Source organism: Hyperolius riggenbachi, chromosome 9 (genome assembly GCF_040937935.1).
Source record: "Hyperolius riggenbachi isolate aHypRig1 chromosome 9, aHypRig1.pri, whole genome shotgun sequence".
NCBI classification, from domain to species: domain Eukaryota; kingdom Metazoa; phylum Chordata; class Amphibia; order Anura; family Hyperoliidae; genus Hyperolius; species Hyperolius riggenbachi.
Window position 1 is genome coordinate 62,508,860 of NC_090654.1, and position 15,050 is coordinate 62,523,909.

General features: G+C 43.5%; 1 protein-coding gene and 1 long non-coding RNA gene across 4 annotated transcripts in view; one reads left to right on the plus strand and one right to left on the minus strand.

Annotated features, from left to right (window-relative positions):
• Positions 1 to 375: 375 nt before the first annotated feature.
• LOC137532437 (uncharacterized) lies at positions 376 to 11,357 on the minus strand. Its single transcript, XR_011023927.1, has 4 exons — positions 11,222 to 11,357; positions 10,675 to 10,731; positions 4,317 to 4,410; positions 376 to 1,340 (listed from the first exon to the last, which is right to left on the minus strand). It is a non-coding gene; the product is annotated as an uncharacterized lncRNA (long non-coding RNA).
• RNF123 (ring finger protein 123) overlaps positions 10,985 to 15,050 on the plus strand; it is a 119,116-nt gene continuing 115,050 nt past the window's right edge. The window contains exon 1 of one of the 3 annotated variants that reach the window (XM_068252920.1): positions 10,985 to 11,341. In XM_068252920.1, coding sequence (XP_068109021.1) covers positions 11,253 to 11,341 — 89 coding nt within the window. In that variant the 5' untranslated portion in view covers positions 10,985 to 11,252. Of the gene's footprint in view, positions 11,342 to 11,412; positions 11,552 to 15,050 lie in introns of those variants that run through there. The other 2 variants (XM_068252921.1, XM_068252922.1) reach the window with 2 other exon arrangements.

The window sequence follows — 15,050 nt, forward strand, 5'->3', positions numbered from 1 at the left end:
CCAACTCTACTGCACGGTTGGCAGTCTCTGCAATCCATCTTGCAGGAAATCCAGCATCAGACCTTCACAGGAACTGTGCGAGAAATTTGCCCACTTCTTCTCAGACAAAGTCTCCTCCATACGATCTGCGATTCAATTCACAGCCCCAGAAACCCATGCAGAGCCATATAACAGGTGCAAATATAGCCTACCACCATGGTCTGATTTTAAGGTAATCACTGAAAAAGACATCTTGGATATCCTCTCAAACCTTCGCCAGACTACCTGCGATCTGGCCCCACTAAGTTCATGTTGAAATGCCCTGAACTATTGTTACGGAAATAAATCAACAGTGAAACAGTTGTTCCAAATTGTAAAATACATTATGATATTTATTAATTGCTTAAGCAAATGGAAGCTACCACAGAGTGACACATGGTGGTGACACTCTCAGGTGACATTGGTAACTTCTCTTTTTCCAAGACAAATGATGAGGTTTATATACTGTTTAAGCCTGCATTACACCAATGGTACAGTAACAGAAAATCTGGAAAAACAAGAGTAATGGCTTGGGAACTTTTACCAACAATTCCAGCTTATATGAACTTAACAAAAGGAGTTTTGGTTCACATCGTAAATCAATTAATACATTAATAGTGAGTTTCAATCACATCCTTCAAACTGGAAAAGCGATACTGAGATGATTGTAGTGGGAGCTGTGTACGTGTGTTCTCAAAGATGGTCCCAGGCTGTCCTTCTGCATTCCAGTGACTTGCAGTTTCACATGCAATTAGGTTTTTTATCCACATTATATAAGAATATAGAAATCATAGGACATAATGCTAACCTCATAGTGCAACATGGTCTTATAACAGTATAATTCCTCAACATTCTCACCCTTTTGATAATACATTATCATACATATTTCAGTCTATTTTTATTTGTTCCTAAATAACTGACCCTATCCAGACCAGGGAATGGCCCCTTGAGCAGCCCTTACTTCGCAGAGTATGCAGATAAGCTGCATAGACCGCGGGATGAAAATCATCCATTAGAGGCTGGTTAATAGTTACCATTCCTAACATTCACACATTGGTTGGGAGGGTATAGAGAAGAGGAAAAAAGCAACATACATTCTTCTAATTATCTAAAAAATTATTCTGATAACTACAGCTTTCCACAGATGCACCACAACATAAAAACAGCTCCTGAAGTGATGTCAGATGAGGTCACATTGGGCCTTGGCTCTGTAGAGTGGTACATCTGCGGAACTTCCAGAAGAAATTGTATTTCTGCTGGTCAGCCTTTGGCTGTAGTATCACCAAATATGATTCCTCAGTGCAACTGCTTCCATATTCCTTCTGTGAATGGAAATACAACACATCAGTATTTTCAAATTACCACAACTATGGACTTTTGCAATTCAGAGAGCATTTGGTTAAACCACACGGCAATAGATGCCATCCAGGAGAAAGGATTCTACCTCTCCTTGAATATGTCTCTGGCCTTCTGCTATAATTCCTTTACTTTGTTTAGGTGCACTGTGGTTTGGTCATTTCAGATCTTGATCCAGGTGCAGCACTCCTTTTCCTATTATTGCACAAGTCCCCCCTCAGTCACTAACAGGTAAGTCAGGGCCATTTGGGTATGGAGGGTTACCTTGTGAACCTGAACTAATTATTTGTTGGTAGCAGGTATGGAGATTTAAATTCGTAATATCAGCTTTATTATTTATTTGTTGGTCCTATCCCCCACCGTGTCCATTGCAAGGAAATATAACAAGCACTACCTCATTATCTTAAACTAGTTACTGTAGGGGTCCTCCTATAATGATAATAAAAAATAATAATAATAATTTCAGTGCTGGCTGGTGGCCTTTCCTGTTGCTTGTCACTTACTATTATAACCTTCTGAACCTTCCCGGCCTTCACCTTCTCTTCCTTTCTATGGGTAGAGCTGGCAGACACTAAAGTGACAGTCAGCATCTTTCCCATTCCCTTATCATCAAAACTTCCCCCTACTTTCACAACTACTTGCCTAAACCTTTCACAATAATCCTCCACTGTTCTTTTCATTCCTGCTGTTTGTTACCTTTACCAAGGATTGTGGGGAAAAAATCTCCTCAATCCCATCCTTGATTTGGATAATAGACTAAAGGCATTTCAATGAGATTTCTGAATCTCAGGAGTTTCTATTGGTAATGTACTTTTTCTACACATAGCACCTGTGTCAGCAGGTCACACAAGTTCTGCATCTTTTACATTTTCTAGGAAATAAGTCAGGTTTTATACTTAAAGAAAATGCAAAGAATTGTGGAAAACTTCATAAGCCTAATGTAAACTGCAATCTAAAATTTGTGTATGTTTAATGCCTTCTCTTCTGCCAATGCCTTTGCCTTGGTCAGGGCAAATAATTCTGCTCTAGGTGAGCAGAACATGTGCCAGGAACAAGGGATTCATATAAAGCAGAGGTGTCATGTGCTATGGCAAAGCCAACAGCAAACCCTCCTTCTTGTTTTGTGCTGTCTCAACCCATCTGCTTAGAGGGTTATGGCAGCATTTAGACAAATGCCCATTTCAGAATAGGACTGGGGGATGCATAGAAGTGTTCTATCACCATCTCCCAATCATGCTGTGGGCCCTGGTAATTATTACATGAGCAGAAGAAATTCCCACATTTGCTTAAAAAGTACCTTGGCTTATTTCAATGATACACCAGTTATCTTTGCACATTTTCCACATTAAAATGCATTTCTTTTACCTCTATTTTGCTTGTAAGCTTGATCATATCTTCCTGCCTTCATGGCTAGCTATACCTAGCACATTGCTCTACAACTCTAGACACTCAAAATTTGCTTCACAATGTATGTGCTGTCAGATATAACAAAGCCAACAGATTTAAAATAGTTGGAAATTCCCTAATAGTCAATGGGATTTGCATACAATATTACTTCTGTACACCACATCTTATAAAAAAAATACTAGATGTTACTAGGGAAATAATACTACTAATAATATATATCACATCTCTTAAGATTGGTGTTAATATAGAACACTGATTTCTGATTTCTCTCTTATTCTAAGTAACAGAACAAGCACAACAGCTTGTGAAATCAGAAACAGGGCACACAACTCTTCTTGCTTGACAGACAGGTTAGTAGCCTGAGAGTGTTTTGAATGGAGAATGGCACAGCTCACTTAATACATTTCTTCCCAGTATGTGACATGGGACAGAAGTACTAGATAAAAGTTTAGTGTGTGTGTTTGGATGGCCAGTCCAATCACCCAGACTTACGAGTTTTCATTCACAATAGTGAAGGGAATTCTACTTGTAAACCAACTCCATTCAACACAGCCTCAATCAGTATAAAGTAAGACATAATGAGATTATTACTAGCATTCACATAGTTTCTGTACTTTTTCTATTATTCTTATGATGGGAACACAATTGGTTTTCATAGGATGGTACAATTTTTTTTACATTATACTGTTCTGCCATTGACATTTTTACCATACAGTTTCTAATAATTCATCATATATAGATTTCTCCTCTGATGTAGGTTATCTGTTCTTGCTTATTTATCTACTGCTGTTTGTGACCTGGTCTACTGAGAAGATACATTGGGCTGTCTTATTTTTGTTAGATTTTATTACCCACATGCTCCATGCTACCCTTTCATTTGACTTTGTAATTTTCATCTTTTGGATACTCTCTTCCAGTCCCTTAGTCATCTCATGCCACTTTTGGCAGCAATTCGCTGAACCCACCCACCATACCTCTGGGTCATCTCCTCTTGTGGGGTCGGAGGAGGCTTTGGACGCGTCCCTATACTCTCATCTGGTGTACGGCCAGATGTGCCATGTCTGTTTCCCATAGCTAACCTATAGCTATGGTAGAAGGAACAAATCCTTCAATACACGGCTCTACACTCTCGGGGGTGGCTGTCAGGGTAGGCCCACACTATTGTTGAGTATCCCCAATAACAAAGTCAACTGTTAAGCAGCACAGAGGAAATTCCCAAAGAACAAATCATTCTGTCTCTAAATCTAACCACATACAACTTAATGCAGTTTCATTATTTTTACATAAGCTAGAGAGACAGAGCTTGCAGCAGCTGCAGGACACCCTTCAGAGGAACTTCCAGGTTATCCTTTCACGTGCAGGCTAATGTTAACAGACAGGCTAGTGAAATTTACATATGCAGTTTTAACGTCACAGATGTTAGTACATTAAACAAATAGCAACTGTTTCAGGTTCTTCAGGAACCGTACTCACGACTATGAACAGAGGGTCAGGGATTAGAGGAAGGGAGAAACCAGTAAGATAAAAGCTCTTACCTTATTTTTATGGCGCCTGTGGGTCTCCCTTTCTCGCTTCCTGTCCTGGTTCCGTTCCAGTCGTTTTCGGTTCCCGGGTTTGCGGCACCAAATACTGTTACGGAAATAAATCAACAGTGAAACAGTTGTTCCAAATTGTAAAATACATTATGATATTTATTAATTGCTTAAGCAAATGGAAGCTACCACAGAGTGACACATGGTGGTGACACTCTCAGGTGACATTGGTAACTTCTCTTTTTCCAAGACAAATGATGAGGTTTATATACTGTTTAAGCCTGCATTACACCAATGGTACAGTAACAGAAAATCTGGAAAAACAAGAGTAATGGCTTGGGAACTTTTACCAACAATTCCAGCTTATATGAACTTAACAAAAGGAGTTTTGGTTCACATCGTAAATCAATTAATACATTAATAGTGAGTTTCAATCACATCCTTCAAACTGGAAAAGCGATACTGAGATGATTGCAGTGGGAGCTGTGTACGTGTGTTCTCAAAGATGGTCCCAGGCTGTCCTTCTGCATTCCAGTGACTTGCAGTTTCACATGCAATTAGGTTTTTTATCCACATTATATAAGAATATAGAAATCATAGGACATAATGCTAACCTAATAGTGCAACATGGTCTTATAACAGTATAATTCCTCAACACTATTTACACCGGCATTCCACAAAATAGTCAATGGCTCCTTACAAGAAGGGTGGTTTCCCTCTAAACAGCTACAGACCTGTCTCTAACCTCCCCTTTCTGGGAAAAGTTACTGAAAAGCCTGTCTACCTCCAACTTGAAGCCAGGCTCTCCAGAAACAACATCCTTGACCCTCTTCAATCTGGCTTCAGGAAATATCACAGCTGTGAAACAGCCCTCACCCAAATTTGCAATGATCTGCTCATTGCAAGAGACAAGGGTCAATGTTCCATCCTGATTTTGCTCGACCTCTCAGCGGCTTTTGACACAGTCGATCATGAAGTCTTGCTCAACAGTCTACAAGAGTACTGTGGCATAGATGGCATTGTTCTCTGGTGGTTCAACTCCTTCCTGGCTGGCAGAACACAAAGGGTAGCCTTAGGGCCCTTCCTCTCCAACCCTGTACCACTAAAATATGGTGTACCTCAGGGCGCAATATTATCCCCTTTACTTTTCACCATATACCTGCTGCCACTTGGAGAAATCATACAAAAACATGGCCTGACATATCATTGCTATGCTGATGACACCCAGCTATATTTGTCATTCAAACCTGACGTCACAGACCCTACTCCACAAATAAACGCATGCTTAGCTGAGCTTCAGGAGTGGTTGAATAATAATTGGCTAAAACTTAATGCTGACAAAACTGAGGTTCTTGTTATCGAGGGCCAGGGCTCAACAGCAAAGCAGCCCCAGTCTCAACCAACACCGCTAAGGATAGGGAGCTCAGACCTGAACAACTCAGACTGTGTGCGCAGCCTGGGAGTACTGATTGATGGGAAACTAAGCTTCAGGAATCAAATCTCAGCTGTTGTGAAACATTCCTTCTTTCACCTAAGGAATATTGCAAGGATTAAACACCCAATTCCTTCAGAGGATCTTCCAACCCAAGTTAATACCTTCGTCACATCAAGGTTAGACTACTGCAACGTCCTCTACACAGGCCTGCATCTGCATAAGAAAGACTTACGCCGCCTGCAATTAGTACAGAATGCCGCCGCAAGGCTGTTAACGAGCCAACCCCGCCATTGCCACATAACACCAACCCTGAGCTCACTCCACTGGCTACCGATAAAATGGAGAATTCTGTTTAAGATTGGCTTACTGACATTCAAATCCTTGCACAATCTGGGCCCTGGATACCTGAAGGACTTGTTGCAACTGCATCACACCCCCCACAATCTTAGATCAAAAGGACGTAACACCTTGGTCACCCCCAGAGTCCACCTCAAAACCTTTGGAGACAGAGCCTTTAGTCATGCTGCCCCTACACTTTGGAACTCCCTGCCACACCCAATCAGGACAGCTCCATCCCTGGAAGCATTTAAGTCTAAACTGAAAACCTACCTCTTCAGTCTGGCATTCATGAACATCTCACTATCTCCTCTGTAACACAACCCAGCCTGCAACCCTGTATTAATCTGAGACACAGCTATGCGCTTTGAGTCCTATGGGAGAAAAGCGCTTTACAAATGTTATTGTTATTATTGTTTTTTAACTGTTTGTTTGCTTGCTGCAATATTTGATCACATTTGAAAGAATGAATGGAACAAAGTATATTTTGAGACCCTACCGAGCTAAGTACACACATCCGAAAACTGTCGCCTATCAGGGATTGGGAAACTATCCCTCGGGCGACATTTTGGGGAACGATGCAGTACAGACACATCGCTATCCTTGAGGCTACCAATGTGTTCTGTTGCTATGGAGGGAGGCGGAGGATGACAATTGGCGGGGAACGGAGGGGCTTCAATTGGTCACAGGGATTTACAATAGCATTGTGATCGGTTATGCTCGGGCATCAAGGGTCGCTAAACGATACGAGTGAAAAAAAAATGTTAATTTACAGTACTTACCTGGGGCTTCCACAAGCCCCTTGAAGTCTCTGTGTCCCTCGTCGCAGCTCCACCGGCAGCTACTCTTCTGCGGTCCCCTCTGTAGCGGGTACTGACCCGGCCAGGTCGGCAGCTTCTGCGCGAGGCTTAGGGCCACACTGATGTGGTCGGCTGCACTCTGTGCAGCAGTACTGTGCCTGCGCAGAACACTCCCAGCCATGTCAGCGAGACACATGCACAGAAGCTGGGTTAGCAGCCGATACGGAAGGAACCGCAGAAGAGTGGCTGCCAGTGGAGCTGTGACGAGGGACACAGAGACTTCAAGGGGCTGGAGGAAGCACCACGTAAGAACATCAGCATTTATTTTTTTTCGCTCATGTATCCTTTAAGGATGTAACAGAACAGGTCCTTAAAGGATACCCGAAGTGACATGTGACATGATGAGATAGACATGTATATGTACAGTGCCTAGCGCACACATAACTATGCTGTATTCCTTTTTTTCTTTCTCTGCATGAAAGAGTTAAATATCAGGTATGTAAGTGGCTGACTCAGTCCTGACTCAGACAGGAAGTGACTACAGTGTGGCCCTCACTGATAAGAAATTCCCCTTTTTTTACCTCTTTCTTGCTCTCAGAAGCCATTTTCTGCTAGGAAAGAGTTTTATAGTTGGAATTTCTTAACAGTGAGGGTCACACTGTAGTCACTTCCTGTTTGAGTCAGGACTGAGTCAGCCACTTACATACCTGATTTTTAACTCTTTCAGGCAGAGAAAGAAAAAAAAGAACATAGCACAGTTATTTGTGTGCTAGGCACTGTACATACACATGTCTATCTCATCATGTTACATGTCACTTCGGGTATCCTTTAAGGTTGCCCAAGCAAGTTTGATAGTCTGTCACTGTACACACAACGATTGTCAGCTGAAACGGTTGTTATCAGCCGACGGTTATCGCATGTGTGAAGCGTTTTTTTTTTTCTTTATCCATTCTCTCCTGTGCATGCTTGTTCGGGAGCATTTATAACTATTTTCAGGAAAGTGGAGATGAAATTCCAGCATTAATCAAATGATTAACACATACGCTTAGACCTAATGATTTGGGTCTTTGTAGGATTTGGTGAGCCTGCACTGAGTGTTTGGTGATGGGCTTTTGTTGCAAGAATTAGCACTGAACTATTGACAGAGAGTCTATCAATCACACTCACCCTTGCACTAAAGCCCAATCTACACGATACGATTTTTTATACGATTCAATTACGATTCTATTTACGATCCGATTAAATCCAACATGTCCGATCGGGATACGATTCGTTTCAATACGATTTGCCATTGCAAAACAATGGCAAATCGAATTGAATCTAATCGAATCCCGATCGGACATGTTGGATTTAATCGGATCGTAAATAGAATCGTAATTGAATCGTATAAAGAATCGTATCGTGTAGATTGGGCTTAAAACTAGCTGCAGACTGTACAGTTTGTGGCACACTTTAATTCTTTACCTGCCATACCAGCTTGCTCCAGTATTTATAACAATACTACAGCAGTAATATTGTCTGATATTGATAAGAATGCTGCAACTTCTGTAGTACAAAGCTATGTTATGCTCCTGTGCATGGCAATCTCCACATTCCTGCTGGCACTGACAATACAAAGAATGGATATGTCCAGTCACTTACACACACCTACAAACAACTTTGGGTGAGTGACAGAGCTGATGGGAATACCATGGAGTTGCAGCACAGAAGAATCTGGGGTACCACAAGAACTGATGAAATTGGTGTACAGTAAGGGAACAGGGGGCATTGAGATATAGACGGTGGTTGAAGGAGAGTTTAGGGCACAAAAGTGAAAGTTGACGTAAGTAGAGTGATAGTAGGGATTGGTATATAATAGAGGGATAGAGGAGATTCAGGTTAAATTAAAGGACAGAATGGTTACAGTACAGTACATGGTTAATAGTACAGATTGGATATAGAAGTACAATAGAGGGGTAGAAGTGATTGAGTGCAGAGGGGATATGGGGTCCCCACTGAGGGACCAAGGGAATTGAAGGAGATGTATTGGGAGAAGGTACTCTGGTACATAAATGGTTCAGAGGAGATAGGGGCACAAAAGAAACATAGGGAGATTGCATCACAGTAAAGGAATATAAAAGATTAGGGTATGAGGAACGGAGGCTATTAGTGTACAGTAGAGGGACGAACAGTATTGGGAGTAAAATAGCAGGACAGATGTGATTGGGGTACAACAGGATATTAGAGGACAATAAAGGGGCAGATTGAGATTGGGGTACAATAGAGGGATACAGCAGACTGGGATACAGCAGAGCAACAAGGGTGATAGGGTCATAAGGTACATAAGAGAACTGGAGTAAAAAAAGACAGAAGAGATTGAGGTGAGGATATTGGGGTACTGTGGACAAGAAGACAGGATACAGTAAAGGAGCATAACAGTGGTATATTACAGAGGACAGCACAGATTGGGGTATAGGAAAAATAGTGTGGACAGGGACAAAGCAAATTGAGGTATAGAAAAGGAATACTATACCTCCCAACTTTTTGAGATTAGATAGAGGGATACTTAAGCCACGCCCCTGCCATACCCCTGATCACGCCCCATCACACACCTAGTAACGCATACCACAAAGATTTCATAAGAAAAATAAGTTGTTTTATAATTCATACCACACTGGTCCTTTCTATCCTGGTGCATTTTCCTTCATATTAACATTTTAAAATTAGTAATATATCAATTTAAAGGATGGGAATAAAGTTTAGCATCAACACACATTTTTTTAGTAGAGAATATATATATATATATATATATATATATATATATATATATATATATATGGTACTTATCCGTTAGCCGGGCGCATCCGGCAGGTGGCGCTAATTACTATTCCCCCTCCAGGCCGACATGGATAGTAGGGAAAGATGTAACTCTGGTGGAGTTTTGTCGCCACCTAGAGGATGCGCCCGGCTAACGGATAAGTACCATATATATATATATATATATATATATATACATATACATACATACACACACACAGTGATGTGAAAGACTATTTGTCCCCTTCCTGATTTCTTATTCTTTTGCATGTTTGTCACACTTAGATGTTTCTGCTCATCAAAAACCATTAGCTATTAGTCAAAGATAACATAATTGAACACAAAATGCAGTTTTAAATGATGGTTTTTATTATTTAGTGAGAAAAAAACCTCCAAATCTACATGGCCCTGTGTGAAAAAGTGATTGCCCCCCCCTTGTAAAAAAATAACTTAACTGTGGTTTATTACACCTGAGTTCAATTTCTGTAGTCACAGGAGCTATCTGACACAGATAAGTAGACCAAAAGCACCTCAAAAGCTAGACATCATGCCAAGATCCAAAGAAATTCAGGAACAAATGAGAACAAAAGTAATTGAGATCTATCAGTCTGGTAAAGGTTATAAAGCCATTTCTAAAGCTTTGGGACTCCAGCGAACCACAGTGAGAGCCATTATCCACAAATGGCAAAAACATAGAACAGTGATGAACCTTCCCAGGAGTGGCCGGCCGACCAAAATTACCCCAAGAGCGCAGAGAAAACTCATCCGAGAGGCCACAAAAGACCCCAGGACAACATCTAAAGAACTGCAGACCTCACTTGCCTCAATTAAGGTCAGTGTTCACGACTCCACCATAAGAAAGAGACTGGGCAAAAACGGCCTGCATGGCAGATATCCAAGGCGCAAACCACTTTTAAGCAAAAAGAACATTAAGGCTCATCTCAATTTTGCTAAAAAAACATCTCAATGATTGCCAAGACTTTTGGGAAAATACCTTGTGGACCGACGAGACAAAGGTTGAACTTTTTGGAAGGTGCGTGTCCCGTTACAACTGGCGTAGAAGTAACACAGCATTTCAGCAAAAGAACATCATACCAACAGTAAAATTTGGTGGTGGTAGTGTGATGGTCACATATGAATGACCGGGGATGGGACTGGGCTCCAAAAGAGGGACAGTTGGGAGCTATGGACATGTGACTGGAGAACATAAACTGACAAATGTCACTGGTGTACAGAGGGAAGGAAAGTACTGGGGTACAGTAGAGGGAAGGAAAGTACTGGGGTACAGTAGAGGGAAAGAAAGTACTGGGGTACAGTAGAGGGAAAGAAAGTACTGGGGTACAGTAGAGGGAAAGAAAGTACTAGGGTACAGTAGAGGGAAGGAAAGTACTTGGGTACTGTAAAGGGGAGGAAAGTACTGGGGTGCAACAGGACAGAGTGGATAGGATACTGTAGGTAATACAGTTTGGGGAACAACATACTGGGGTAGGCAGACAGACAGTGACAAACAGTGAGTTTGTTTTGCATATAAGATAGGGTACCGGATGGGCCTGTTTAATCTGGGCCAGGGCTATGTGGGGAGGAACCATCAATTTCTGCGACAGGACACCTAGTTGCTCCAAGGCGGTGTGTTTGGCAGGCAACAGAAAACGGAGCCGAAGGTTTGTCAGGGCTAAATAAAGTTCGTTGAAAGAGAAAAAAAAACAACAAGCAAGTCTAGAGCAGGAAGCACGGGGAGGCGGGGTCAGAACGGAGGGGCGTGACTATAGCTGCATACAGCACAAGCTGACCCTGCACAGGTGACACACCCGAAAACGGGTCACTGGGGGGCACTGAGCCCCAGCAGGCACCACTGGGCCTCTGTGGACGTGGTGAGTGTGTATGTGTGTGAGGGAGAAGCATGGTGGGCGTGTCCAGGGACAGCTGCTGTGAGACTACAACTACCAGCTGTGTGAGGAGAAACCAAAACCACCAGTATTTATACAGCTCCCTGCCTGTGTGAGAGGGCACTACAACTCCCAGCATGGATAATGGGAGATTACATCTCGCAGCATTCATGAGGAGGACCTCTATCTTCTATTCTGTGTATGGTGGCTCCAGCTACCACACTACAGAGGGGAGACTGGACTGTATGGGGTGCTCCAGCTACCACACTGTACAGAGGGGAGACTGTATGGGGGGCTCCAGCTACCACACTGTACAGAGGAGAGACTGTATGGGGGGCTCCAGCTACCACACTGTACAGAGGAGAGACTGTGTATGGGGGCTCCAGCTACCACACTGTACAGAGGGGAGACTGTATGGGGGGCTCCAGCTACCACACTGTACAGAGGGGAGACTGTATGGGGGGCTCCAGCTACCACACTGTACAGAGGAGAGACTGTATGGGGGGCTCCAGCTACCACACTGTACAGAGGAGAGACTGTGTATGGGGACTCCAGCTACCACACTGTACAGAGGAGAGACTGTATGGGGGGGCTCCAGCTACCACACTGTACAGAGGAGAGACTGTATGGGCAGGCTCCAGCTACCACACTGTACAGAGGGGAGACTGTATGGTGGGCCCCAGCTACCACACTGTACAGAGGAGAGACTGTGTATGGGGGGCTCCAGCTCCCACAGAGGGGAGACTGTATGGGGGGCTCTAGCTACCACACTGTACAGAGGAGAGACTGGGGGGGCTCCAGCTACCACACTGTACAGAGGGGAGACTGTATGGTGGGCTCCAGCTACCACACTGTACAGAGGAGAGACTGTGTATGGGGGCTCCAGCTCCCACAGAGGGGAGACTGTGTATGGGGGGCTCCAGCTACCACACTGTACAGAGGGGAGACTGTATGGGGGGCTCCAGCTACCACACTGTACAGAGGGGAGACTCTGTATGGGGGGCTCTGGAACAAGCATGCGGCTAATCCAGTCAGATTTTTGGCAGAAACGTATCTGCATGCTTGCTCAGGGTCTATTCCTACAGGTATTAGAGGCAAAGGATCAGCAGGACTGCCAGGCAACTGGTACACAAATATGTCAGCCTTCATATCCCTCTCATTTCAGCTTCCCTTTAGGTTATATTCACAGTGGTGTGTTGCATTGCTACAAACAGTGGTTTGCAAAAGTATTCAGCCCCCTTGAAGTTTTCCACATTTTGTCACATTACTGCCACAAACATGAATCAATTTTATTGGAATTTCGCGTGAAAGACCAATACAAAGTGGTGTACATGTGAGAAGTGGAACGAAAATCATACATCATTCCAGTCTTTTAGGGTATGTCTCTACCAGCTTTGCACATCTAGAGACTGAAATCCTTGCCCATTCTGCTTTGCAAAACTGCTCTAGCTCAGTCAGATTAGATGGACAGCGTTTGTGAACAGCAGTTTTCAGATCTTGCCACAGATTCTCGATTGGATTTAGATCTGGACTTTGACTGGGCCATTCTAACACATAAATATATGTTTTGTTTTAAACCATTCCATTGTTGCCCTGGCTTTATGTTTAGGGTCGTTGTCCTGCTGGAAGGTGAACCTCCGCCCCAGTCTCAAGTCTTTTGCAGTTTGCTGTGTCCCCCACATGGCTTGTGGCAAACTGCAAACAGGACTTCTTATGCTTTCTGTTAACAATGGCTTTCTTCTTGCCACTCTTCCATAAAGGCCAACTTTGTGCAGTGCAAGACTAATAGTTGTCCTATGGACAGATTGTAGCTGTAGATCTCTGCAGCTTGTCCAGAGTCACCATGGGCCTCTTGACTGCATTTCTGATCAGCGCTCTCCTTGTTCGGCCTGTGAGTTTAGGTGGACGGCCTTGTCTTGGTAGGTTTACAGTTATGCCATACTCCTTCCATTTCTGAATGATCGCTTGAACAGTGCTCCGTGGGATGTTCAAGGCTTTGGAAATCTTTTTGTAGCCTAAGCCTGCTTTAAATTTCTCAATAACTTTATCCCTGACTTGTCTGGTGTGTTCTTTGGACTTCATGGTGTTGTTGCTCCCAATATTCTCTAAGGCCTGGAACCCACTGAAAACCGCAAACGCAAAACGCAACCGCTAGGGTTTTGTCTGAGCGGTTTGCAAGCGGATTCATGCGCGTTTTTGGTCGTGTTTTGCAACATTGTATTTTTTTCCCCAGCGGGTGCGTAGCGTTTTGCGTTTTTATCCTGATTGGTCCTGTGAATTATTTTTCATTTTGTTACAGTGTGCTGAACCGCAAAACGCTAGCAAAACCGCTCAGTTTAGGTTTTGCTGAGCGTTTCCGCTAGCGGTTCAATACTTTACATTGAAGCGCTAACGCTCCCAAAATGCTGCACGTCCTGCGTTTGCGTTTCTGAGAAACGCAAACGCTCCTGTGGAAGTTGCCCCATCCATTAACATTAGCCCAGCCCAGCGTTTTGGCAAACTGCTAGCGTATCGCAGTGCTGCCAAAACGCTGCCAAAAGCGCTCCTGTGGCGTTTTGGCAGCACTGCGACACTCTAGCAGTTTGCCAAAACGCTGGGCTAATGTTAATGGATGGGGCAACTTCCACAGGAGCGTTTGCGTTTCTCAGAAACGCAAACGCAGGACGTGCAGCATTTTGGGAGCGTTAGCGCTTCAATGTAAAGTATTGAAACGCTAGCGGAAACGCTCAGCAAAACCTAAACTGAGCGGTTTTGCTAGCATTTTGCGGTTCAGCACACTGTAACAAAATGAAAAATAATTCACAGTACCAATCAGGATAAAAACGCAAAACGCTACGCACCCGCTGGGGAAAAAAATACAATGTTGCAAAACACGACCAAAAAACGTGCATGAATCTGCTTGCAAACCGCTCAGACAAAACGCTAGCGGTTGCGTTTTGCGTTTGCTGATTTCAGTGGGTTCCAGGCCTTAGGCCCAGTGCACACCAAAACCGCTAGCAGATCTGCAAATTAAAACGCTAGCGGTTTTGTGAGCAGATTGCAGAGCAATTCTAGGCATGTTTAGAGCGGATTTCTAAACATGCCTAGCGGTTTTGACTGCGTTTTTGTGTAGCAGATTACACAAATTGTTACAGTAAAGCTGTTACTGAACAGCTTCTGTAACAAAAACGCCTGGCAAACCGCTCTGAAGTAGCGTTTTTCAGAGCGGTTTGTGTTTTTCCTATCCTTTCCATTGAGGCAGAAACGCTTCTGCGTACCGCAAACGTGCAGCAAGAGGCACGTTTGCTGTTTGCTACAATCCTCAAACCGCCGGTGTGCACCATCTCATTGAGATACATTAACTGAGAGGTTTGACAGGCGGATGCGGCCGGCGGATCAATCACAAACCGCTCGGTGTGCACTGGGCCTTAGACAACCTCTGAGGCCGTCACAGAGCAGCTGTATTTGTACTGACATTAGATTACCACCAGGTGTACTCTATTTA